Source organism: Anser anser (genome assembly GCF_964211835.1).
Source record: "Anser anser genome assembly, chromosome: 16".
Classification (NCBI taxonomy): Eukaryota; Metazoa; Chordata; class Aves; order Anseriformes; family Anatidae; genus Anser; species Anser anser.
The window spans coordinates 13,072,255-13,098,862 of NC_139737.1; the positions used below are offsets into that span (position 1 = coordinate 13,072,255).

The 26,608-nt window shown below is 45.5% G+C and overlaps 2 protein-coding genes across 4 annotated transcripts; one reads left to right on the forward strand and one right to left on the reverse strand.

The window, feature by feature from the left end:
* Positions 1-7: 7 nt before the first annotated feature.
* ADIG (adipogenin) lies at positions 8-8,099 on the reverse strand. 3 transcript variants are annotated; one of them, XM_083801004.1, is made up of 7 exons: positions 7,366-8,099; positions 6,270-6,557; positions 5,884-5,982; positions 4,664-4,679; positions 2,664-2,798; positions 2,498-2,574; positions 8-1,326 (listed from the first exon to the last, which is right to left on the reverse strand). In XM_083801004.1, exons 3-7 carry the CDS (start codon positions 5,950-5,952, stop codon positions 1,012-1,014), a joined length of 612 nt encoding a protein of 203 aa, XP_083657130.1. In that variant the 5' UTR covers positions 5,953-5,982; positions 6,270-6,557; positions 7,366-8,099; the 3' UTR covers positions 8-1,011. The 3 variants fall into 3 exon arrangements, with proteins under 3 accessions (XP_083657130.1, XP_083657129.1, XP_083657128.1); XM_083801003.1 differs by lacking the exon at positions 7,366-8,099 and adding an exon at positions 6,995-7,126; XM_083801002.1 differs by lacking the exons at positions 5,884-5,982; positions 6,270-6,557; positions 7,366-8,099 and having other exon boundaries at positions 4,664-5,428.
* On the forward strand, positions 7,458-19,070 carry ACTR5 (actin related protein 5; the record flags this gene model as incomplete). Its single annotated transcript, XM_083801001.1, has 9 exons — positions 7,458-7,838; positions 8,640-8,869; positions 9,716-9,885; positions 10,726-10,943; positions 11,266-11,448; positions 13,983-14,105; positions 14,645-14,784; positions 16,178-16,310; positions 17,681-19,070. 9 exons carry the CDS (start codon positions 7,458-7,460, stop codon positions 17,936-17,938), a joined length of 1,836 nt encoding a protein of 611 aa, XP_083657127.1. The 3' UTR covers positions 17,939-19,070.
* Between the last annotated feature and the right edge of the window lie 7,538 nt (positions 19,071-26,608).

The window sequence follows — 26,608 nt, forward strand, 5'->3', positions numbered from 1 at the left end:
CCGCTAATATAAAGAGAGTGGGCAAACAGCTTTTATTTAAAAGCACGTTACAGCGGGTAAATACTTGGTGTGTGGACCTCAGGGGACGGAGAGGGAAAGACAAGCAAACATAAGGCATGCTTCATAGTTAGGATGGGTTAGTAAAACAGCCTTCCCATGCAAGACTGTGGAGGGACGTGTTTACATCAGGAGTAGACACAAATGTTTTCTCAAGTGGCAACGTGTTTTTTTGGGGTATGACTCCCTATTTTTAACTCTTCTTTTGAAAAGAGTCTGTTGAATGTGTGCCTCAGCACACGGAGCAAATAGCCGTTCTCTTTATAGACTGATGGCTGGATAAACCTTCACAGAACAGAACCATAGCTTATGCCAGTCCTGCCCATTTACTTGTGGCCCCACCAACTGGTAGAACCGAGCTGTTTCACTGACTACCAATCTAACCTTAAATCTGCTTGTCAGATGCACTGAAAGGGTATACTCTGGGTAGAAGCAAAGGAAATGCATGCTCTGCATCCACTAAGGGCTTAATTATTGCTTAAGTGGAGGTAGACTTGCTTCATGTGTTAGAATTGAGCATTTAAGAAGGTGTTTCCTACTCTGAGAACACCCAAGTTGGAGATCAGAAAAGTGCTGATTGCAGTACAAGTAAAATATTCACTGGACTGTATTGCATTTAAGCTCCAGTAAGAACTGCTGAGAGTTATGACCTTGTTCTTACTGGCTTGAAGTGTTAGTGGTGGTGAACAGAAAGTATCAATAGTGCCAGAGGGGAGTTTGGTCATTGTAAAAGTGACTTATCCTTCTCTGAAGTGGGAATGTAGCAGAATACACATTCAAGCACCAGACAAGATGCTACTGGCTATGGTCCTTTTAATATACAGCCGGTCAATACTGTTCACTTGGAAAGCAGCTTTTGTGACCTGAACATGCATCAACTTAATATTGACTACCTTTTTTTTTTTTTAATTAAAAAAATAACAACAACCTCCCTCTGCCATTCTGTAGTAGCTTTCACTGATGCTGAAAAGGATTCCTGCCAATGGTCACAGGACTACGTTTTTCATTTCCACCCTGAGGTGGTTCTCTGAGCTTCATCACCGTTCCAGTTTTCTTGCATCTCATCCCCAAGACTGAAGTTAACAGCCCTCTGCTTTCAAGCTTCAAGGAGCCCAGGATTTTCACAGCATTGTCACCCAGCAAATCAAAAAGCTGAGCGACAGGGATAGTCAGAGAGGATGGCAGCAGTTGAATCCTCAGGACGTTAGAGATCTGGAGCAAGTGGCTGAGAAAATTCCAGATGACAGAAGAAAGCATGCTGCACAACAGCTGGTGAAGAAAAAGGGAAAGAGAACTGTCATGACAATGTTGTTTTCATAAGAGGTTCAGTTTTCAGTAGGATATAAATGGTGTGAGACCATAACTGCTTCCTTCTCTTGTCCACCCAACGAACTAACAAGCCCTTTGCTGTTATTATGTCATTTAAGGGACAAGTTTAAACTCCAGTTCTTCAAACTGCTCTGCTCGAGTTGATACATGCATTTGCGAAGATCTGTAGGAGAACCAAATGGTACTCTGACCAAGTCTGGGCTCATTCTTAGCATTTCTCCCTCTATTTTTTAAGCAACAATAATGGGGAAAAAAATCTTACCACACTGATTCTGTGTTGTCTTGGTGGTGCTAGTGAAGTCAAAAATACTTTGACTTGAGATATTCCTGATTCCATGCTAGAGGTCAGCTTCAGGGTGTGCTTAGTCAAACAGCTACAGCAATTTAAGATGATCCCAGTCCTTAACTATTCTAGCCTAGTAAAGCAGCCAGCAAAGCTGGTAGAAGTAAATGCGGGTAACTCAGAGGCTGTAATTCAAAAATCCAAGCAACATAAACACATAGACAGGACTGAACAGTGACAGTGGAGGCAGAGACCAGCTTTTCCTTCTGAGCCCCCTTCTGCAAATGCACATACAGTAAAGGAATAGGGAACGAAGACATACAAGACGCTGATCTCTAACACACTTTCAGATTATCTTTTGGGATTTGTATGAAGTGTAAAAGGATTAGGACTGGAACATCTACAAGGGGACTTCTGGCTCCAGCTCTTACCAAGAAAGGGAAGAAACAAAGTCTAAATTTTGTTACATATTCCTTTTAAGAAATCTGAAGCAGCTTTTAAGAATACGTAGTATCAGTGTTCTCAAACCATGCAAATCGAAGGAGAGTTTCTAGATACAGTTGAGCTAAACCCCTAATCTTAGAGAAGGTAGCAATTTTCATTGTTTCAAATGTGATTCTCTAGGAGACTTTGCAAATATGCATATATACCTTTAATAACGTATATATACACGTTTATATCTGTACAATCTTGTACTACCTTTAGCCTGGTCTATAACAGGATTCATTCTTACTCAAGAGGCAGGGGAGTAAGGCAGAGGGAAAAAAATAAGAACTGAGGCACGAAAGCAGTAGATATGCAAAGAGAGAGGCTGGTCACGCTACTCACCATCATGATGTTACAAAGAGCACTCTTCTCATTGTGAGAGGATCTTATCTTCTGTTTCTGAGACCAGCTGTCTGAAACTGCAGGGAAGAAAAAAAAGTTTGCTTTTGGCTTTTTCGTTTTGAACTTAGAAAAGCAAATCTAGGCCTCATTTTTCCCATAGGCCCACCTGAACATGCATCCTCTTGAAATTCTGTACAGGATGTGTCATTCTGGTTTTCATCCTCTGCTGGTTCATCTTCAAATTTGGAATCAGACTCATCAGAAGATTGTTTCTTTGTTTCTACTGCGGGGGGTATCTGTTCTACAAACAGATTTTAAAATACCATGTGAAGTATCTGTATGTGACATTTTTTGATCTAGCTGCAAGCCTTGTACGTTCTATCTATGAGCTGGACAAGGTTTTCTGAATCCCTTTCACCTGAAATGAAGGATTTCCAAGCCCAACTAGGCAATAAGAGGCCTGTAGAAGTGTTTGATTTTAACCAATTAGATTGTAACCAGCAACTATCTTAAAGGAGGGGCTAATATAATGCACCAGTTGTTTTTTTTTCTCCACTTATGCCTGATGTAAAGAGGCATAAAATAAGTGGATATGACTTAATCAAGAAGACATTAAAAAGAGCACTGTTCTATTTTGTTCTCTTAAGAGTGATTTAGAAGCACTTCAATGCTCTAGTTCTACAAGCACACGAGTACGTCAAAATTTAGTAATGCAACTAGTCTTACTGATTGGAGTTTAGAGCTTTTATATAACAGAGGGCCTTAGAGGCCTGGTGCCAATAGCAGTCATCCTAGGGCCAGATATTATAGAAGTAAATGCAGTACACGCAACCTGAAGATTTCTATTAAGACATGAAAATATTCCAGAGTTGCTGTGTCCAGACAAAAGCTGACGACCAAGCACAGCATAAGCATGTGGCATAGCTACCCCTTAGCCACACAAAATACATACACCATTTTCTTCTGTTTTTCAAAAATGAGAAGTAAGATATGCCTATACTGCTCAGGGTAGTTTTGTATCATTATCACAGCTTCATATGCCTGCATTCTTTAATTACTATCATTGCTTATCCACAAGAGCACACTTGAGTGTGTGGAGAAACAGCTAGCAGCAAGCAGAGACTTCTATGAGCATCAGCTACAGGTTAAGCCCAAAAAATGGGAGCTGAGAGTAAGAACTGCAACGACCACACACATGCAGGACAGGAAAGGAGGGAAAAACATAAGCCTCAGTTGTGGTGAATGCCTTCTGTTCCACTGCTGCCTGTGGGCCCAAAGGAATTGTTTTCTTGTCATTACTCCTATGGGACCTATTATAGGACTAGTTGCCATAATGCTAAGTAAGAACTGACTGCACCAAATAGAAATAAAAATTTATTTAAAGTTTGTTGAAGTCAAGTTTTGTTCTTATTTCCCTTCCTATAGCTGTCCTGCAAAGGCAGAATTGCTGCTTTTGAACATATGATTTATTCCTCAGCTGCAATTGCTTACACTCCAGGATTAGCAAAACCAGCAAAGCTTTATCCCCAGGAGTACATCACCAAGCCTATTATTAGCCTAAATCAAAGCCTGTTAGTAGTTATTGACATGTTAGAAATAAGAATCAGCACCAGATCAGAAATAGATGCACAATACACAAATAAATGAAAATGCATGTCCTGCTCCCTTCAAAAACAATTTTAATCTGCCTTAACATTACTAAGAGAATCCTTTAACAGCTCCCCTGGTAAAGTCTGCTCCCTCCCCTAACACACAGAGAAGAACTATATAACAGTGGTGTTTGAAAGCATACAAAATTATTGGGTTAGGTTTTTTCTTGTTTTTCTTTGGGGGCAGGGAGGGGGGGATTTTTTAAAATAGAAATATTTACTTGTCCTTTACCCTTCATACATTAAATTATGTCTGAGAAAAAGGGAAAGGAAGAACAGCTGACAGCATTTAGTTTTCTTATAAGCATTTTTAACAGAAAGACATAACAATTTGAATTTAATTTTTCCTATGTCACCAATAGTACTAAAAAAAAAAAACTATCTAAAAAACTATCTCTAGTTTCCTTCTGCAATGAGTGGCATTAGGCTAAAAATAGCTCCTAGAATGCTTTAGAGATGAAGTTAATAGATAAAGTCTTTATACAAAAGCATTTATGCAGTCAACTGCAGAACTTACCTTCATTAAGTAAAAGCTGTAGCCAGATAATCATTACGATCAATAGCAATACAAACGGCAAACAAAACCAGAAGAAAAGAAGAGGAAAGGTCAGCTCGTTCACCAAAGGAACCAGAGGGTACTTCATTGCTTGCTTCAGGTTATACTAGGTTTAGAACAGCTTGCTTGTTCTACTTCACTAACTACCTTTTAATAACTCTCGTTGCATCACTGTCTTAATCACAAGAGGACCGCTAATATTCTCAGCATAGATAGCAGAATGGACAGCCCTCTAAGAGCAAAGAGGGAGTAAAAAGGATTACGTATGGGTTAAGAAGGAGAAGTGAGAAAACATCTGATTTGATTGTCCTTCCTTCAGCTGGTAATTAAAGGATAGAAAGCCTTGAAGGCTTATGTTAAAATGGCCGTTAAAGGTACGCTTATAATTTCTGATACAGAGGAGATAACCAAGCACTTGAACTGCTGCTTGGAACTGGGTAACGAAGGTGACTTTTGAGAAACCAATAAAACAGACTTGCAGAGCTGTTTAGAATATGACTACTATCTAGTTAAAAAATACCCAGGTGCTCTCGTTGGACATAGATCACATATATGTCCCACATTAACATGGACTCTATTTTTAACCTTGTCTGTATCTTTCAATCTGTTAGTGAATCCACCAGGAAAATAAACTTTCATATTTTAATTGACTTTCTATTTCCCTTCATTCCAAGAAAGGCAAGCTAGCATGTCTCATAGGATGTGTCTATATACATGTTTCTTAATAAAGAAGTTTAGTAGTAATTGAAGAAGAAGCAGATATATAGCCTTGGTTACTTAATATCACTTCTGCAGCAGTAGACAAACCACTTAACCTGTCTCTGTTTCTCCCTCAATAAAATAAAACCATTATCTATCACTTACCTTACGGGGGGGGGGGGGGGGGGGGAGCGGTTGTTTGGCAAAATTAATTGTTTGTGTAGCTCTCAGAAAACCTTGGATAAGAGCAGCTATGTAAGTGCACATTATGAATGATTGCATGCATTTAATGTTCTTGCTTGTGTGCATGTGTTTGTTTTCACATAGTAACAGCCCCTTGAAATGAGCCTTTTAATCCAAAGATCTAAATGAACTTTACAAATTCTTATTAGTTCATGTTAATAACAACCCCATGTGATAAAAGACAGCTATTATACCTACTTTGTGCATTGGGTAAACAAGTAAGAAAAGCCATTAATGACCTGAGCTTCAAGGATGCTAAATATTTGCAGTCCCCATTTCACATAGTAGGAGTTGTAGGTACTTGGCATTTCTGGATGGATGGGATGTTAGTGGTTAATCTACAAAAACAATGACAAGAGTGACAGCAGAATCCAGGAGTTTTAGTAGTAACATGTTTCTCCTAGTCATAAGTGCATCTAAACTTCAAATGTGCAGAAAATCCCAATGTAAAAGGAAAATGAAAAAAAAAAAAAGAATTCAAACTTCTCGTAGAATATGAAAACATGTGGATGCACAATTTTAAATTCAAAAGGCTGAAAAGGAAAACAGTGACAGAAGACTAACCCAGGCACACCCATTCAAAACAGAGAGCTGTTAAAGAAAACATCTGATTTCTCATGCCTACCTTGTTATATCCAGAGTGGTGCTGTTACCAAAGTGAGACACTTGAACCTCTCAGGGTATATCCTGGTTCTTCACTAAGCTAATCACTCGCTGCTACATTTTGGGAGAATGGGGTAGTTGTTCCCATTCAGTTTTGTGGGTGTGTTGCAAGCTTGCCTTTGCAGCAGGACACTTTCCATTTTGCATGGTTGCCTCTTCCAAGCAGGAACAGGGGCACACGTTCAGCAGTAGTCAGTGGAAAAGGAGAGGACATCTCAGCAGCAGCTTGCAGCCTTCTAAATGTGGTACCCTGTTTTGGCAGAAAGAGATGAAAGTTGAACTACAAGGCTTTGAGGAAACGCATGTTACATATGTGTGACTTTCCAAAGGCAGCCTGACATAGGACAGGTAGCACAGGGCAGCTACTGTCACCTAGATCAGAGCAGCTGTTGCTCTTCAACTTGAAAAAGGTCACGCAACTACGTGAAAAGCGTGATTAGACCATCTGATGTTGAGCACACAAATTCGGGAAGTAACACCTGCTGGGAGGGGTTACTATTTTATACCTGGCAGGTGAATTTTGAAGCTTGTAAGCTACTAGTGTTCCTTAATAAATAGTGATTAATAAAAGCTGAGCTTGAGGGTCCTGCCCTTCAAAGCCTTGAAGTGGCACAGGACCCTCCAAGTGTGGTAATTAGTATATGGATGGACAAATGAGCATCTTGGTGGTAATTAGTGCCATTATACCTGTTTAGAGGCTGCATTCCCTGATGTAATGTTTCTTTTGAAGACAGTTATCAAGTCCTGCTGTTAGCTATTACTGGATTAGGTGATGCTGCGTTAGTGTGAGGGTCAGTCACGCCTCAGCTGCCCCACTGCCAACGCTGGAGTTGCTATGAGGGGCACAGGCCCTCGGCCACCCTCCTCAGCTCTGTGAGAAGCAGAACGGCTCGGGTTGGAAGGGACCTCAAAGACCACCGAATTCCAACCCCCTGCCACGGGCAGGGACACCACATCAGGTTGCTCAGCGCCTCATCCAACCCGGCCTCGAACACCCCCAGGGAAGGGGCACCCTCAGCCTCTCAGGACAACCCCCCTCTGAGCTAAAATCCCAGGACCTGCCGCCTCGGGCGCCTTCCCGAGGCAGAGCGGCCCCGGAACGGCAGGCAGGGCCGGCGCTGCCGGCCGGAGGCAGCGGGGAGCGCTCAAAATGGCGGCGGGCCGGGTGTTCGCCTTCCGCGACGCGCGCTGGGCCCCGGACCCGGTGCTGGCGCCGAGCCCGGCCGTGCGGAGCCCGCAGCCGGTGCCGCTGGTGATCGACAACGGCTCCTTCCAGACGCGGGCGGGCTGGGCGGCCGCCGACCCCTCCGTCCCCGCCGAGCCCCTGCTGCGGTTCCGTTCGCTGGCGGCTCGCAGCCGCGGAGCCCGCGGCGGGGCCGGCGCCGAGACTCAGGTGGGCAACGACCTGGGCAGCCCCGAGCCGCTCCGCTGGCTGCTCCGCTCGCCCTTCGACCGCAACGTGCCCGTCCAGCTGGAGCTGCAGGAGCTGCTCCTCGACCACGTCTTCCAGCGCCTCGGCGTCTCCTCGCAGGTACCGCCCGGGGGAGCCCCGCGGAGCCCCCGTCGTGGGGCCGAACGGGACGGGCACGGCCCCGCAGCCTGCACCCTGCTGCTGCCCGGGGCCCCACGGTGTCCCCCGGGTGCCTTCAGCCCCCCGCGGTCCGAGGGTTTCTCTGCAGCCCCCCGGGGGTTGCGATGAGGTGCTGGGTGTGAAAGGGAAGCGGCGGGGGCCGGCTGCCCGCGGGGAGGTCTGGGCAGGGCGTTGGCAAAACCGGCATCGGAGGCCGGTGTGTGAGGTAGGGCCTGAAAATGACTGACTTGCTGTGGTGACTTTAGCAGGGGTTGGACTCATTGAGCCCCGTGGGTCCCTTCCAACGCGGATACTCTGGGCGTGTGGTCAGCTCCCATCCACTGCTTGGTTTGTGTGCCCAGCAGAACTGAGGCTTGTGCCAGTTCTGTGACACAAAAGCTTTGCCTAGGGCTGAACTAAGCCCCCACCAGTTTTCAGTCACCTTTTGCCTACTCGTTCCACGGATTTTGCTTTATGTGAATCTTTAACAGTTTATATATGCTTTTAACATCCATTTTTCTCTACTTTTAGGAGTGTATTCCTTGGTTGAATTAAAACTGAAAACCCTGCTATAGACTTTTTTTTCCCCATAAGTGCTAGGTGTAATTTAACTTAAGCATTCAGTAGCCTGCACATGAAGTGCTTTCTCCTTGCTGTTTTGGAGGAGTTGTTGCTGATCTTTAAAAGGAGAAGGAAGGATGAGTATCTGTGGATTTTCTCATTGTCCTTTCTCATATGTTTCTTTTCTCTTGTCTTTTACAGGGTTGTGTTGATCATCCCATTGTTTTGACAGAAGCAGTGTGCAATCCGCTGTATTCAAGGCAAATGATGTCAGAGCTCCTCTTCGAATGTTATCAGGTTCCGAAAGTGTCCTATGGTGTAGATAGCTTGTATAGTTTTTACCACAACAGAAGGCAGAACTGGCCCTGCAGCGGTTTGGTGATATCTTCAGGCTATCAGTGTACGCATATTTTGCCAGTCTTAGAAGGCAGGTGAGTTCTTGGTGTCTTAAGTACAGTGCAGCCTCTTTGTCAGTCGTGTATTTTGATCACTGAAAAAAATCACTGTTCCTCTAGCATTCAGCGTTCCAATTCCTGCAGCACATGTTCTTATCAGTCTTAATTTATAGTGAAGAGGAAAAGCTAGGTCTTCAGATTTTGTGAAGTTCTGTTGAATTTTGAATTGAAAAAGCAGTGCTGTCCTTGTACAGAACTTATTTTTAATTACTATTCACGCATAGATCCGTACTTTCAAATGCAGACAGGGATATCTGTCTTAAGTAAGATCAGATATTAAAAAGCATATTGAATTTGAAGTAGCGTTGGGACAAAATAAAGCGTTCTGTGAGATTTCTGCAGTCCTTAAGACTTCTCTCATTGTGATTGTGCGGCTACATTGTTTTTGTGTTTTTATTTTTATAACCCTTACTGCAGGAAGGGGCTTTATGACATCCAGCAAAGCTTTCAGATTTTCAAAGCTTACACCTGGCCATTTGCAAAGTTTTATAGAGGTTAGAGGGATTACTTACAGTTGCACAGAATTGTAACTTCCCTCCTTAAAATAAAGCAATGTCTTTTGTTGCTGTGACTGAAATTATTATCGTTGTTTTCAAAGCAGAGTCTTTCAGAATGCATCTGCAAACAAAGCACTGCTTACGGTTGTTGCCTGAGAAAAATAATAGATTTTTCAGAGAAATGATTCTTAAAATATTTCCATGTTAATAATAATCTGTACACTTGACCATATTGAAAACGAGTTATGCTGAATGAAGCAGGAGGTCTGTTTTACGGTGAACTTTTAGATCTCTTCAGTTCCAGTTGTTTCCCTTGCGTTTTCAGGTTGGATGCTAAAAACTGCAAACGTATTAATATTGGAGGGTGTCAAGCAGCTGTATATCTTCAACGCCTCCTACAGCTGAAATACCCTGGACATTTTGCTGCCATCACTCTCAGTCGCATGGAGGAAATACTTCATGAGCATAGCTACATTGCAGAAGACTATATTGAAGGTAAAAACACTTTATTAATCACAAAATATCCTTCACTGAACCGTAGATCTGAACTGATTGTTCTCAAATTGGCTAGGATTCAGGCACAAACGCTCTATTTTGCTTTCTTTATGGAGGTCTTTCTTTTAGTCTATTACACAGGAAAAGCTTGTCAACAGTTTCAAGAGTTCTGTACCATTTCATGAAACAAAATTGAATTTTAGAAATCCTTTCCATATTAGGTCAGACTTCTCTGTGAATGATAATAGATTATTGCAGATGAAAATATTTTAAAACAAATGTATAAGGAGTTTTAATCCTCACAAAATGTTCAGTTGGTTAGGATTGTTTCTGCATCTGATGACATTTCTCCTTTTTTTTTTTTTGCATGTCTGTTTTAAGGTTTCCAAAATTATAGAGGACAATTCTCACGACTTTTTGTGAATTAAAGAAGTTTTAAAATCTCCATGATAAATGTTGTCTGAAGTAGTGGCCATAGAATAGCATTTTCTTGAATTTGTCACTTACGAAAGAGCCTGCAGGGGTTTTAAATGTGTGAGAACTCTCCCTTACACTGGGAGGGGAAAAGAGACATTAGTGTGCACTTCCCACTTCTTAGTGCTTTGTTTACTTCACCCTGGAGAACAGGGTGCTGAGAACCATTTGCACTGAGTGTGCGACTGGAAGGCAGTGATCTGAAGAGGTAGCTAAATAAGGGGGCAGCTTCCAAGAGGTGGACAGGATCCTAGGCTGGACTGTTGTCTTCTTTCTTTGAAGTCTGAACTTAGCATGGAGTGTACACACATGTGAATCACTCTGTTCAACCTGGTAAAACAGTTCCTTTACTCTCAAAATATTCAGAACTGCAGAAGTGGCGGTCCCCAGAGTACTATGAGAACAACGTGCACAAGATGCAGCTGCCTTTTTCTAACAAGCTACTGGGAAGCACCCTGACATCCGAGGAAAAGCAGGAGAGGAGACAGCAGCAATTGCGTAGGCTTCAAGAACTCAACGCGCGCCGTAGAGAAGAGAAGCTGCAACTCGACCAAGAGAGGCTGGACAGACTACTGTATGTACAGGTAACGATGGCAGTTTTCTGTCTTCATTTGGGAGAAGCGTAGGTTGCTCTCAGAGCTTTACCCAGAGGTTCTGTGTCACTGTAAAGGAGCTGTAATTGTCCTGTGCATTTTCTGATACATAACTTCAAGGTTACTTGCAGCATAAGAAAAGTTGATTGATGCAGGTGATGCTTGCAGGTTCCGAATAGTACTTCTGTGAAGTATTTTGCTTGCTGTAGAAGCATGTACATCCGTAATTTATCATAATGAAGGCAAAGTTTATGTACATGCATAGTTGATTTCCACGTGGAGTTCATCACAAGCAGCTCTAATCTGTCTGTAGGAGCTTTTAGAAGATGGTCACATGGATCAATTCCACAAAGCTTTGGTGGAGCTGAACATGGACTCTGCAGAAGAACTTCAATCTTATATCAACAAATTGAGCCTGGCCGTTGAACAAACAAAGCAAAAAATCCTACAGGCAGAAGTCAATATTGAAGTGGATGTTGTGGACAGCAAACCAGAGGTATAATGTTTTCACCATTCTTATCTCTGAGAGAATTAAGTTTGTGCCTTAAAATGTGCCCTTTCTATAAATAGCCGTATTATTGATGAGGTAAGCTTTTCCTTTAACACACTCCTTGTTAATTGGGCAACTGCTCCTCATTTCCACCTTTCCTAGCAGTTACAGAAAGAAAGTTTTGGTTGTGTGCCTGAAATCACTAACCTTTCTTGTGCTGCTCTGCACAGTTGTCTGGGACGTACCTTATAGCTGGATTCCATGTAGTTCTAAGCATAATATTTAGGCTTCATGGCACTAGTTAAAGTGTTACTGCTATGTGAAATCAGCAAGTTTCCTCAAAGATTTCTTGACTAGCTTTAAAAACCTGGGGGTGGAGAAAGGAAAATAGCCCTAAAAGGGAAAATAGCCCTAAAAGGTAAGCTAAGTCCGAAGGTACTGCTCCCTTTGTAGTTACTGCTGGCAGCATGTACCAGCTGGTGGCCTTACTTCAGGGTGATTTGGTTTGGGGGTTGTAAATGCAGCAGGTAACACACCGATCTTGGTCATACTGCAAACCAATCTGTCTTTACTTTTGCATTGCTTCTGGTGAACTAATTTTTAATGATTCTATGATTCTGACATACCAGGTGTTACTTTTTTCAGTGTGTGAGAATTAATGATGCGGCATTTTGATTATAACATATTGAGATACTTAGAGGTCAAACAACCATCCTTAAATGTCTGTAGCCTAGTATTAAAGATACAGAAGAACTATTAAGTTGTGTTTTTTTCAATGTGCATTTGTTCTTTGCTTTTGGGTGCAGGGAACTGCATGCTAAACAGCTAACCCTTTGCTTTTGTTTTGGCAATGTTTGGTGCAATTAAGCAGCATGCTTTATTCTTTTTAATTAACAAGGAAAGATTAATTGCTAGGCTTGGTTGTTGGAGGTTCCTTGAAGAAGAGAAGCTTACTTGTCTGCTTTGCCAGGCTAACACAGGCCCAGCATATACCAGTTCTAAAACATTGTCTAAGACTGCTTGTACATTTGCTATTAATTGCCTTTCAAGTTGTGTAAAACCTTTTTTAGTTTTATTAGTCGTTGTTCAGGAAACGGTAGAGAAGAAAACAGAAAAATGAAGGGTAGAGGAGAGTGGTGCCAGATAGAGGAGTTCTCATGTTTTATTTAGCAGTAGAGATATAGCCAAAACTAGCAGGTGAGATGGTTTCTTCTGGGTTCTGCTTTCCCTGTCCTTATCAGGAAAGTTTGTGTCAGAATCAGGAGGACTATAGTTGAGCAGAATGGAGGTGGATCGTGGATTTTATACTTCTGTCAAAAGAAAACATAGAAAGAGACTACCAGCTCCAGGTGGCTGTGCCCATGTCCCAACACGTCCATTTTGGATCCCACACTCCTCCTGTTTACTAGGTGTAGTCTCAGACCTTAGAGTTAATTGGCAAGCCTTTCTGATTGTTTCGCGCTTTGTGAAAAAGCGTACTGTTATCACCAAATCCCTTTGTGAAGACAGGCTGTCTCTCCGTGCTTGTATAAAGGAGACTAAAAGCTAATTATGTTGTCCCGGGGTCTGTGCCAACTTTTCAGCTGAATTGTGTTTTTTTCCTGTTGCTTTTTTTTTGTGGGCAGGGGGTTAGAAGACAGAAATATTGGGGACAACTTCAGGTGACTACTGTTTGCTGTAACAGTCAATACAACTTAAACTTCAGTTTTGAGGAGCTGCTTGTTTTTTAAATGAGGTAAACTTCAGAAGGCTTAAATGATCTAGCTGTATCCCATGCTGGCATTGCTTGCTAAATGTTGCAACAAGTGTTTGTTTAAAAAAAGTAAAATGACAAAACCAAACCCTTAGCAATAAAATCCAAAAGCTATTTCATTAAAGCTTAGAAATAAATGAAATAATTGAAGAATTGTCCCCACTTCACTACAGCGCTCTAGTCGTTAAGTGATACTTTTCATTACAGAGGAGCTTTGGGAGCAGCTTCGTGTCTGCGTAAAATGCAGGGTTTTTTAGTATTGCCCATGTGCAAATGCTAGGCAGTTGAAACTAGGCAACTGTCAAAAACTGTGCTAGCTTTGTAGCTAGCAAATATTTGTTTTCCAGTCCCACACAAGCAGAGCAGGGAATTAAATGGTAATTAGAGCAGTGAGAGGTGCTGGGAGAGCACCAAGTTTCAACCAACTTAAAGAGCTATTTTAATACGTTGTTATACTGGGGAGTATGTTGTACTGTACAGCTAGGCTACGGTCCTGGCAGTCAGCCTGTTGACTAAGGCCTTAAATTTCTGAGCTGACCTCAAGATAACTGTTTTTAAAAGTGCTTGATTTTTATGTTTTGAATGTATTTCTTAACGCCTCTTTTCTAGGTTGGTCATCCTTTTGTTTTTTTCTTCAGTGCTGAAGAACAGCATATTCAGTTTCAAGTGTGTTAGAGAGTGAGATTGAAGGGAATCAGGGCTGAGTTTTCCAAGTGTCACCAGAATTGAAGTCGTGTATGTGCCTAGCACATCTGAGCTAACCTACTGTACCCTTCTCTGTTTCCAGACCCCTGATTTGGATCCACTGGGCAGTGAACAGTCGCTGGAGGATGTGGAAAGCATTAACGAGTTTGAACCTTTATTTGCTGAGGACCAGCCCGAAGTTGAGAAGCCTGTTGCTACAGTACAGGTTTGAATTCTTTACCTACTTCTCATGTCAGAGGTTACTGCCTACTGGTTGTCTAGCTAGCGTGCTAACGTTTCTCCAAATACAGACAATGTCTGCTCTTGGGAGAGATGCTTAACCCTCCGAACAGTACACCAAGAGGAGAAATGCTCGCCATCGTAACTGATGGTTTGGGGCATGAATATCCCCACTCAGCTATCTCTGGAGGCAGTGCACGTTGTAGCAGTTCCATGCTCTTAGGGAAAAAGTCCCGCTTAAGTTTTTGTGCTTGTGACCCGTAACCCAATATCATGTCGCAGTGAACAAAACTTTCAGTTGGTAAGGGTGAGCCATAGAAATGAGTGGCAACAAATGGGGGGGGTTGGGGGGGAGAATAAGAGAATTCCATTTTCCTTAACCTCGTGTAGCCTTTTACAGCGTTGTCCTTTCTGTGAGATCATGATTGGTTTGTTGTAAAGCATTGTTTGAAAACTTCTAGTTGTTCTAGAACGTTACTATTCTTCAGCATAATTTTCTACTACTTTTCCATCTTGTTTTTAAAGCCCGTGTTTAACCTGGCAGAGTACCATCAACTCTTTCTTGGCACTGAAAGAATCAGGGCTCCGGAGATTGTCTTCCAGCCCTCCCTGATAGGAGAAGACCAGGCTGGTATAGCAGAAACTATGCAATATGTCCTTGAGAGGTGAGTTTACAAAGCTAATAGGCACTTTCTTCAAACAGGATGATCTTGTTTTGATATCAGCTTTTGCAATACTGGTGGTTACTTAAAAAGAACTTGAGAAATATGTTTGAATAGTTCTTTTTGGTAGGCTTGAGCATTGCAGGTTAGAGGTGTCTTTCTGTTCTGAAGGCCGCATGTGAATCTCTAAGTCAGTGGTCTCCAAACCTTTTTGATCATGCATTTTTAGTTTTAAAAAAAAAAAAAAAGGCACAGAGCCCCAATATACGTATAAATATAAGTTACAGATATGTGATGCTCTGCTAACATTATGTAGATTGTAAAACACGATAGAAATTAAAAAAGGATGAAATGTCTTATTAGTGCTACGAAAATTAGTTTTAGTCCCCTCAGTGCAACAAAGATACTGAGTTGATGGGATGCGTTCAGAGAAGAGCAACAAAGCTGCTGAAGGAACTAGGAAATAAGATGTATAAGGAGTGGCTGAGGGAATGGGGGTAGTCTGGAGAAGCAGAAGCTGAGGGGAGACCTCATTGCTCTCTAAAACTGCCTGAAAGGAGGTTGTAGGGAGGAGGGTGTTGGTCTCTCTTCTCAGGGGACAATTGATAAGATAGGAGGAGACAACCTCCAGTGATGCCAGGGTAGGTTTAGACTAGATATTAGGAAGAATTTCCTCATGGAAAGGTAGTGGGCATTGGAACAGGCCGCCTGGGGAAGTGGTCAGTCACCATCCCTGAAGGTATGTAAGAGATGTGTGGATGTGGTGCTCAGGGACGTGTTTTGGTGGTGGCCTTGGCAGTGTCTGGTTGAAGGTTGGATCTGATGATTTTAAGGATCTTTTCCAACATAAATGATTCGGTGATCCTGAGGAAGAATAAATACTTTCTTCCCACATACCAGTGGATTGTCTTGCACACGTCCCACTTCGGAAACTACTGGTACGAGTTGTAGAGGGAAACAAAGAACCCCCGTAAATATCCATCCCCTGAAACAATAAGCTAGCAGTCTGTTGTTTTGTAAGACCAAAACCGTCTGTGGTGTTTGTAAGGTACGATATAGGCACACTGGCTGGACAACTATTTCCAGCCAACTTAACGTTAGCAAATGTAGCCCCTCAAACTGTGTGAACGTAAGAGGTTGCATTTTCTGGAAGGCAAGAATTCCAGATCTGCTGAGTTGTTGATTTATGGGGCTTTGGTTCAGAGGGCTTTAAGAGTTTTCTTCTGCCACCCCAGGAATTTTCAGAAACCAAATGAGCACAGGGTTTCCTGCTGGTGAAATGAAGGAAATTTCTCAAGGTGTATCTTGAAGGCAAGCTATCAGTGTTTTCTCCATAGCTGTTCAGTTCTTAGGAATATTGTTCTTGGAAAAGGCTAAGTTCTTTTGTTCCTTGTAGGTATCCAAAGGAGCAGCAAGCTATTCTTGTCCAGAATGTTTTTCTCACTGGTGGAAATGCGATGTACCCTGGACTGAAAGCCAGAGTTCAGAAAGAACTCCTCGAAATGAGGCCATTCCAGTCATCTTTTCAGGTGTGTGTACTGACAGATGAACAGACTGTTCACAAAAACATCATGTGTTGAAAAGTATTCCTGTCTGGGAGAGGTATGGAGTGAGTGCACTTAGAGCATGGGGTGGAGAATGTTTCATGCCCAGGCATATGACAGCTTTGACTTCAGAGGATGATGGTGAAGCAAAGATACAGTTGATGTCTGAATAAGTTAGCAGGAGTGGGGTTGCCTTGGAAAAGGAAAAGTTCCTTTAGCCAAAAGACTGTGCATGTTCAAGCAAGTACATTTGGCTGGAAATCTGCAAATTTGGACAGTTAGTAGCTGGAACAAATGATCTTTGTTGGGAATAGCGGTTGGGATGAACAGCTCATTTCAAAATGAAGTTAGCTGTTAAACTTGTTAAATGTAACAACTGTCTGGGATAGCAGATAATAGTATTTATCTTACAAACCTATCATCCTCTACTACTTTTTCAGTAGCACAATCCGAGCTGGGGAAGACCCAGAGTTTGCCACGCATTTTGTAAAAGCCTCTCTTGCTGGTCTGAAACTAGCTTATGTACCAAAATCTACTACCGTCTCAAACAGCAAATCGCTTTAAGTCGAGGAGGAGGAGGGAAAAAAAAAGAGTAATTCTTGTGGCAATTTGTGGTTCTGTAACACTTGCTTGGTGGAGTGACTTTTTGTAGCTCTGAGCAGGGTGTGACTGACAAACTACCATATACTTGGTAGTTTTAGGAAGGATATTGCTAGTTTGGGGTCTGTAGGTTGTCTATGGGAAGAGAATGAGCTGCTTTTAATAGCACTATTTCTAACAGAATAAGGATTTCTTTCCATTAAAATATGTTCCATAGTTTGGTTTTGTCAAAAATCTGTCATTTCAGATATTGCATGTGGTACTTGCATGGTGTCTAGTCTAGCCTGCCTGTAACTGCAGCAGGAAAGCATTTTAAGCAGCAGTGACAGGAATCACTTAAATAGAAATGGGATCTACACCAGTGGAAAGGGCACGTGTGGTCTTTTCCCCACATACTGTGATTTCTTAGCCTGCAGTATCGCTGGAATTCACGCTGGAGCACTTGATATTTTTTTGCATTACTACCAGGTCCTCCCGTGTTGGCTTCCAGCTGTGAGGGCCGTTGGTTGTGAATGTGATAATACAGGCTTTGCAGTCTGTAGAAACTGCAGTTTCATGGTGAATTGATCTCAAGGTGAAAACACATTAAATCCTTTCCTAATGCTCCTTTCAGAAGCACTGAATTATCAGCTGAGTCTTCTGAAATTGTGATTTGCATCACATACTGTTCTAACCAGCATAAAAAGGACTTTTCTGTGTTTAGCTCTTAACTTGATATTCTCCTGCATTTATTGTTGTATTTTCCGTCCATCCAGGTTCACCTTGCCTCCAGCCCTGTTTTAGATGCCTGGTATGGGGCTAGGGAGTGGGCAGTGGAACACATGACCCGTGAGGAAGGCTGGATAACCAGAAAGGACTATGAAGAAAAAGGGGGAGAATATCTCAAGGAACACTGTGCTTCAAATGTTTACGTTCCCATCAGACTTCCGAAGCAGGCCCCACGGACTACAGAGGCATTAGCACCCAGCAGAGCGCTGACATCTAGTACGGGCAATCCTTGCGAGCAGGTGTAGCACAGAGCCTTTGCCACAGTCCCCCAGAGGGAGATAAAAGTGCGAAGGGAAGAGTTTACTGTGTTTTTGCAGTCTGAGCTGTGTATGGAGCACAGACCTCAGCACTAAGCATCTCATCCAGCCCCTTGAAGGGGGAGACGAGCGAGCTGCTCTGGGGCATCAGCTGGCTTGGTCATAGCACTTGCCACACGCAGTGCTGCTTCTGCATAGCACGGGAGTACGAGTCGGCCAGGAGGGACACAGGAAAAGCGCATTCCGGAGAAAAGTACAGTCTTAGGAACTTTCATAGTAAGACTCAGGGGATTTTGCAAATGTTTTACATTTTTTTATTAAAACTTACTGGTTGTATGCCGCTTTCGTTGCGTGATTCAGAAGCTTGATTTGTAGCACACAAGGCAGTCCAGCAGGCGTCTCCCTCGCTCGTCACAGCGAGTGCTTGTCGGGCTGTGCGTGCTGCTGGAGCCCAGAGGGGCTGCTCTCTGCCTCCTCCTGAGGCCCCCGGCCTTGTGTCTTGTCTGATGTCCATCCCGCTGTGTGCTTTCCGCTAAAATTCTGCGCAGTCAGTGGGATTCTGGATACTTTCTGAAGTTGTTGGTATTATTGACATTGATTGAAACGGGAGACCTGACATAACATGTGGTCCAGCTGTAATGAAAGAGCCCTCCGTAAAGCACAGTCCCGAAGGAAGCTGAGGTGTGTGTAGTCCTCGGGTGATTTTACAGGGGTGGTGGCTGAGCAGGGCAGCTCTTGGGTGGGGGGAGAATCTTCTCTGCTGCTCTTCAAAAGCTGGCTGGAAGCACCTCCACGTTAGCTGCAAAAGGCTTGTTGGTGTTCCATGATAACCCAATCCACTGGCTTCCTCCACTGGAAGCCTCTTGATAGCATATCCCCTGAAACAGTTGGTGTCAGCTTTATTGTTGCAAGGCTGGGAAATAAGAGGACTGATGCTGTATCCCCTGCCACACCTAAGGTGGTCTCACAGTGTTGTGACAATGCCAACACTGGTGTATCAGGGTTGTTCACAACTTCAGATGGTCACATTTGGCATAATAAATCCCTGCTGAACTGCTTGCAGTCTAAGAGTAGATGATGGTCATCAAAAGTCTAGCAATAAAGCAAACTTTTTGCTTTACCACTGCTGTGTTTCAGTGATTTGACCTCTAATGAGTGCAGGATTTGAGTGATGGTACGTTGTTGAAAAATGCAGACTTGCGGCCAGGCCCCTGTCCTGCTGCACAGCGTGCTCCACCTGAAATTTGACCAGGGATTCAGTTCTCACACTGAACAACTCCCTGTTGCGTTCCCAAAAGAATAATCGATGCTGAACCGAAACCCATGCAGACCGCAGCAGTTTGGCAAGTAAGCCTCTAGTCTGGAAAAGGTAAGACTATGGGGAAAATATCCAGACCGTAATTGGAATAAGGAAAGTAAACAGGTGGTGGCTTACAGTCCCCTAAGAGCTGCAGAGCTCCAAGAGAAGTCATCTGGCAGAGGGAAAACAAAGGATGTGAGGTACTTGGTGCTGAAGCGTGGAGTTTATTGCCACAGGATGCAATACACACGTTGCTGGATTCAGAAAGCATTACTCAGACACCTGACCTTAAGAAAAATCTGCTATCAAACACCGAGGGCACGCCCGTGTGCCGGCAGTCCTGCAGTCATGCATTGCTCAGCAGGGGGAAGCGCTGTCACCTGCTCGCGGGTGGTTCCCAAGGCACACAGAGCTGGTCGCTCTCCATGGCCTGGCCCTAGCTGGATGGGGAAGGGAGCTTGCTGCCTGCAGACGGCCTCAGATTTGGCCTGCCCATCTGTCCCCAGCTGCCTGGAGGCCTGCTGCTTTTCAGGAGTATGAAGGCAATCCTGCAGGTGTTCAAGGAATGTAGCAGAACGTGCTGTGCTGACAGCAGAAATGTTACACCCCAACCAAGTGTCTCTTCTGATCTCAGCTCGGGTGGGTGAGCTGCAGTGCAGGGTTTGATGGCCCCTTGCTGTTTGACCCCTCTGACACATCTGGTGGTCACGGCAGGAGCGGTGCTCGCGATGCAGAAACTTGTTCAGATGCTGGGAGCTGTGCAGAAAACTTCCAGAATGGAAACCTGAAAGGGTCCCTGCAGCGGATGGTTACGTTGCTTTAAATGGTTGGCCAGATCATTCCAACCACTTTTTTGTAGGAATTCAAAGTCTGAGGAGTAAAGAGATGCCAGATCAGCTGCCTTAAACACCTTCAAGGAAGCATAATTTTATCGTGTCCTAAATATTAGCAGTTAATTTGTTACTTTATCCTTGTAACAGCTGGGGTAATGAATGACCTTGGGCAATACAGTTACAGCCGGAAGCTGTGCTAAATGTGCTGGTGGTCATTTCATTGCTTGGAGTAGCAATGTGAAAAGCACGGTCACGGCAAAGCAGGATGAATTTTACCCGTTTCAGGTTTGGTTCCCTGGTACGTTTGCTGTAGTGCTACAGAAGTGGGACGAGGGTGGGATGCTGAGGGCAGGCAGGTGCAGCGGTGTTCTCTTTGACAGCAGCGTTGGCTGAAGTTCTCCTGGAGCTCCACCTCTGGGACACTTCTGTGCAGGGTTTTCTCGTGCCCGTGCCAGGAGCTGGGTGTCTCTTTTCCATGTAATTATCACAGGGTACACCAAACCCAAAGGGGCTTGGAACATTTCTTCTGTGCAGTGGCTTATGCCACCTTATTCCAGGAAGAGGCTAGGAAAGCACCTCCTTGTCTCTTTTTATTGGGACTTCTGTGGAATTGGAGGAACTGCTACATTGAGAAAACCAGTTATTGAAAAGAAAAGAGTTCTGTGGATGGGAAACTCGAAGTGATGCCGTGAGGGCCTTTGCCAAGCGGATGTAGAGGTGCCATTGAGTGAGCTGCTGTGTAAGCAGCCCTAAAAGCTGAAGGGTGTTTGTCCTCGCAGGCGTCCTGCACGCCGACAAGTGCAGCTGCCAGGTCAGAGGTGGTCGAGTGGTTCACGGTTGGTCCTCAATACATGAAGTTCAAAGCAAACTGTAACCTTATTATGCAACCGAGTTATCGCCTAATTGAGGTCAAAGAAGGCAAAAGTACAAGCTGCAATTCATCAGGCTTGGCGAGCTCGTCTATGTAATCGAAACGAGAGCTCAAAATGGGTTCTACCTTTCGCAGGGTCCCTAAGATCTGCTCCGAGTGGAAACACCACGTCAGTGAGGAGCCCTGGAGACCAAACAGAGCACGTGTCTGATGTCCCAGATTTCCGTTCAAGCTGCATACAAGGGTTGCTTTTGGTCTTCAAGGCTTCTTACATTTCCTATGCCATAACGACTTCAAACACTAACCATTCCTGGCTACATCTCCGCTAGGACACCAGGATTAGAACTCTTTGCTCCAGTTATTAATCTCCAGAAGAGTTAATGTGCTGTGTAAGACAGCATGTTAGAAGAAAGAGAAGATGCCCATGAACTGTCACTTAAAATTTAGGATTATCCCTCCAGAGGCAGCCTGCAAGGATCCTGTAGCAGCCAGTTGTAAACGAGAAGTTTTGAAGCTTGTGTGGGATGAGCAGGGGAGGGCAGACTGCTGTAATGGATTTAACATTATCCCCCAAGTCAGATGGTGGGATTTCCACCCCGGTTCGACACGTCAGGCACAGAGCAGCTGTTTTAAGTCCCATTACTCACTCCCACTGCTTCGTGCGATAGCGAGCCAGTCCCCGAGCATCAGCTTCAACAAAACTGCTCGCTCTTAAAAGGCTCAGGCTGCTGCTTGGTTTGCCAGGGATTCTTCACGCTGCATTTTGTGCCCTCTTTTCAGACACTGGGTTTGCTATATTTAGGTGATGCACACCTTTTGCCCCACTTCTTCACGTGAGCCCAGCCCTAGCTCTTAGGATGGCAAAGCGCCATAAGTTTGTTATTGTTGTTTGTTTGTTTGATTTTAATTGTATTGGGTTTTCTCCATCCCCAGGGATCTTTTTTTGTTTTTGCTTGCAATTTCCTAATGCAGTAAAGACCATAATGATAGCGCTACATCAGGAGTCGGGAGACGTGCATTCGTTTTCATCTCTATTTACTCCTGACAAGCCAGTTTGTGCCTGTTTGCCTCGACCTTGGTTCCCTGTCTCAGCATCTGTAACAGCAGAATTAACCTGGGGGTCGTGCTAGCGGAGGCTTTTCACGTGGTGCAGAACTGCAGGAGACAGTAAGGGTGGTGGGAAGGCTGGAAATGGGGCTGTGGGGAAGGGCAAGGTCAGATGCAAGCGTGGGGAATGGGTCTGTGCTCATTTAATGCACATCTAGGCCAGGTGCAAGTGGAAGGTCTTCCAACCACCCATTACCTGAAGCCGGATGAGGCAGGCAGTGGGGAAAGAATCACTCTCTATGTGTTCTTTTATTCTTAAGCAATTGCTACTGATCGCTGTCAGAATATGGAACAAGCCGGATTTATGGTCTGACTCAGAAGCTTTTATGCTCTTAAAATTCCTGGTTTTAGGCAGGAGAGGATTTCTTTGCCTATTAATTTATTTCAGTAGGGAGGTGAAGTACAAAGCAGCTTCTCCCTTTACCTGTCAGGAAATAAAAGTGATGTGCTGGTGCAGAAAACATCTTTTATATTGCCAATGGGATTCCTTGTAGGCATCTGGGTTCCTGCATTTCCAGGAGCTGTGAAATCAGGCTGTTAAATCAAGAGGAAGCTCATACCCAAGGGAAGCTCAGCGCACCAGTTGTGGCAAGTCTGGCTGGGCTTTACAACATTTGGGTAAAAAACGTGGCTTTATTCAAATCTAGGTCACATATATTCGAGAAGAGACCTTTGGAAAGCATCTGAGCTCCTTGCATTCAGAGGACAGGCACTGGGGTAACAGCAGGTGGCCTTTACACTGGAGCCCTATTGCTCAGGTTTTAGGGTTCAAAATGCATCAGACTGCTTGGGAGCAATGAGGTTCGGGCCTCTGACTGCCATCAGGAAGACGGCGGTGTGTTGGGTGCCTTCCTTAGGCAAGGGAGCCTCACGGACCGCCGGGTGGGAGAAATTCAGGAGGGTGCTGGTGACCTGCAGCCCCGAAAGCCTCGTAGCTGCCACGGTGGCACATGGGGCTGCTGTGTATGGGCTGTCCTGAGTGCCCCTGTGCTCAGAAGGGGCCGGAGGCTGTTGGCTGAGGCTGATTTCCCACCTCTCTAAAGTATCTCCCTCTTTCTGCACCTCTTCCTGCTGAATCCTCCGGGCCTCCGAGCTGCCCCATGCTCCCAGACCTCGCAGGGGAGGCTGTCCTGACAGAGAGGGGAGCCCGAGGGCTCGCTGCCTCTTCTGAGGCTGGCTGGGAGGCCAGGCCGAGTCTGTAACAGCGGTTTTTGGACAGCCACATCTTTCCCCTAAAGAGTTTGACGTGGAGATTTTGTTCTTTGGGGTGTTCTTGCTCTCTTCAAAGGAGAAGGGTAATAAATAAGGAACACGAGCCTGACTCACTGACACTGGTTTCTGCAGTCCGAGCGGCAGCCCCGCCACGTCAGGTGAGAACCAGCCCCGCTGGGCCTGCCCTGGGGGCTGGCAGGGACTCGCAGGGCTCCTCCGCACAACTCTAGAAATAACTTGGTTTACTCCTTGATTTTATAACCTGCTGCCAGCACTCGGGAGGCAAAATACCCTTAAAATGTCCCCAGCTGTTCCCTCAGATGTACCCACAGTAGCGTGCCCCTAGGATCCGCCTCGGGTTTTTATGGGAGGCCGGGAGGGCTGTTACCAGGTAGATGCCATCTGCTAGCGCTGGCTTTGAGCTGTTGGTAAGCTGCTTGCATACCTTGCACAGCTTGTCAAGTATTAGGAAAAGCAGCTCTGGTTTCTGAATGTGGCAGGGTTGGGTTTTTTTCCTGTCATCTTGAAACTCAGTTTTACGTCCCCTGGGTTAAGCCTTGTAGCAGGATGCTCCTGGCTGGCACTGCTGCTCAGCGCTGGGAAATGTTCCAAACCCCGGTCCTTAGATCACTATAATTTCTTTTTCCGTGCTGCAGCTTGGTTAAAATATACCCCACTCCTCCTCTCACCCCAGATTCCTGCCACATACCTGGCATTCCTTCATCTTTAATGAGATGAGGGAGTGGGGGATTTCACCCTCCTGGAATTTTAGAGGAATACTAAGTGGATTTTTCATGAAAAGCCCCATTTAGGATACAAATCTCCCTGAAAGATAGTCCTTGCATGGCAGACCTGGCTTTGGCTGGTAATGGCTGACAGTTTCGAGTTCCTCGTTTGATTGTGACTTTCTGCTTGTGCTGTGGTGTTGGAGCGAGCTCCAGGGCTGGTGGCTGGAGCAGGGCAGGCTGCTGTGAGATGGGGACACGTGGGGACCGAGGCTGTTGGCACTTGGCTTTTCCGCCGGTCGCTGCGATCTGGCCAAATTCTCCATATGGACAAGGCAACGTAAAAGCTGTCAAGGGAGAACAGCTCTGTTCCAGGCTCCGTCAGTTTACCCTAACAGACATAAAGCTGCGGCCTGGACCTGGTGGTGGACCCCGGCAGATGTTGAGGGAGAAGAGCATCACCACCACAGGGCTCTGCCCTCTTCCACCTGTCGGAAAGGGCAGGCTGAGGAACACAAACCGCAGAGCTCTGCAAGGGTGTGGGTTTTGGAGTAGCAGCACCACGTGCTGCCATGAGCATCTGCTTCGGAGACACCATGAGCTGGGCTGTGAACATGTCAGAGCCTACTGAGATGCTGCTGTGGTAGCCCCACGCCACGGTCCGTGCCCCCTTCTCTGCACAGGGGCTTTTCTGCAGCCTCGTGCTGCCAGGAGCTGCGGAGCAGACACAAAGGCACCGGCCTGCTTTCATCCAGCTCTGCAGTGGCGGAGGGCCACGGGCTGTCCTGGCTGCGGAAGGAACAACGGGGAGGAAAGCTTTGATTTCCCCAGCCACGGACACCTCGGGCGGCGCAGATGGAAGGAACTGGGGGCTCCTGGTTCGCTTTTATCCTTTGTTAAGCGCCGGTGGCTTCTTGTTGTGGAGCCGCTGTGACCTCTCTTTTGGCTTTGTTTATGCACTCGCTGATGTTGTTTGCAGCAGGCCTTTGATATCCAGCTCCCGCCAGGAAGAGCTGAGCCTGGCTGCCCACGGCGCGCTCCAGCCTGGCAGAAGGTGCCACCGTGGTGGCACCACGCAGAGATGGGTCTCTCCATCTCCCGGGGAAGACAGTTGTGTGCTACTAGGGGCTGTCCCCAGGGTGACGACTTGTGGCCAGCACCTGCCCTTCCCTGCAACCACAGCTTGCCAGGGGAGCGGCGGGCATGGCCAGAGCTTGAGCTCAGGAGGGAGCAGCCAACAGCACTGCACTGCCAGCAGGTGGAGAGGTAAGACACAAAGAAGCAGCTGGCTTTTATGGGAATTTGTGGTGTTTTTCTATGAATAAAAGAACTAAGACGTTGCAGAGCTTCTGTGCTGTGTTCAAGCTGCCGAGTCGCACCTGCAGCAGGCGGGAGATGTCCACCACGCGTGATCCACAGCCGCAGGCGTCGGGAGATGCCCACCCCCCGTCATCTCTCTGGGCTGTGTCCAGGCCCCTGTCCCCACCATCCTGCTGTCCATGATGGCCTGGGGACAATGCTCAAACCTGGAGGAGACAACGCATGTTCATGATTACTGCCTCTCAACCCCTTCTCTCAAGTGCACTTTAAAGTCCCCAGTGAATGCTGTTTGTTCGCAACACAACAGATTCTCCAGGCACCAGACAAGGCAATTCCCAGGAGCTGTAAAACCCTGAAGTGTGTTTACACAACTCAAAACGCACTTACAGTATTATATCACCCTTCAATCTCCTCAGCTATTTTGCGTGCTGGGATCTGAAATACAAATGCAAGCCCTGGTTGTGCTGTGTGCCTTACGCAGGCCTGAAATGGGTCTTTGATTGCAAATTCAATGAGCTATGAATGGCAGATTCTGCAAACAAACCCCATCGCAGCAGGAGCCAGCCCTCAGGAACGTGCGTTTTTTAAGGGTATCAAAGGCAGCCACCTGAGAGGTGGGGTCAGAGCAGGTTTTGCTGCCAGCCGCGGGCTTTGTGGGACGGCTCGGTGTGCTGTCCCCGTGTCAGCTGTGGGGTGGCTCGGTGTGCTGTCCCTATAACCAGCAGACCTCTGGCTTTCAGCTCTCTCCCATACCCAGCTGCACGGCCCATCGGCAGCGCTGATGCAGGGCCCTGTGGGAAGCAGAGCTGGGTCAAACGCGACTGTCTCTATGCTGCAAGAAGTGGAGATTAAGAAAGAAAAAAAAAATACCTCCCCCCCCCAAAACCACCCACGCACAAAGAACTAGCACAACAATAACCCCCACAAAATCCCACTGTTCTGATTTCAGTATTTTCCACAGAAAGACCCTCCCAGGCCTTGTTCTCAGCAGAAGACAGGCTGACTGCTTTCTATTTTTATTCTTTGTAGGAGGGTGTTTGAGCTGCCCCAGCTCCTGAATTGAAGGAAGTCCTTTCCTGAAATGTGGACAGAAGTGCTCCAGGGTTTTCTGGCTCAGGAAGTCATTCTTCGGACCTGAGGCCGGCTCCTCTGGGGCCACAGACACCAGAAGTCCCCGTCAGGCTGGTAGAAGCTGAGCGAATGAAGCCCTGCCAAAAGTGACGATTTTGGTAGTTCCTGCTCTGCACACTTCGTGTCCTCAGCAGGTTTTTGCCAGGGTGTCCCTTTCTT

Excerpts from the sequence above, each read along its gene's own strand:
- ADIG (XM_083801002.1), bottom strand. The coding sequence starts at position 4,790 with ATGAAGTACCCTCTGGTTCCTTTGGTGAACGAGCTGACCTTTCCTCTT. Across the intron at positions 2,799-4,663 it reads ACAGCTTTTACTTAATGAAG|AACAGATACCCCCCGCAGTA; the intron begins GTAAGTTCTGCA and ends ATCTGTTTGTAG. Across the intron at positions 1,327-2,497 it reads CTCTTTGTAACATCATGATG|CTGTTGTGCAGCATGCTTTC; the intron begins GTGAGTAGCGTG and ends TTTCTTCACCAG.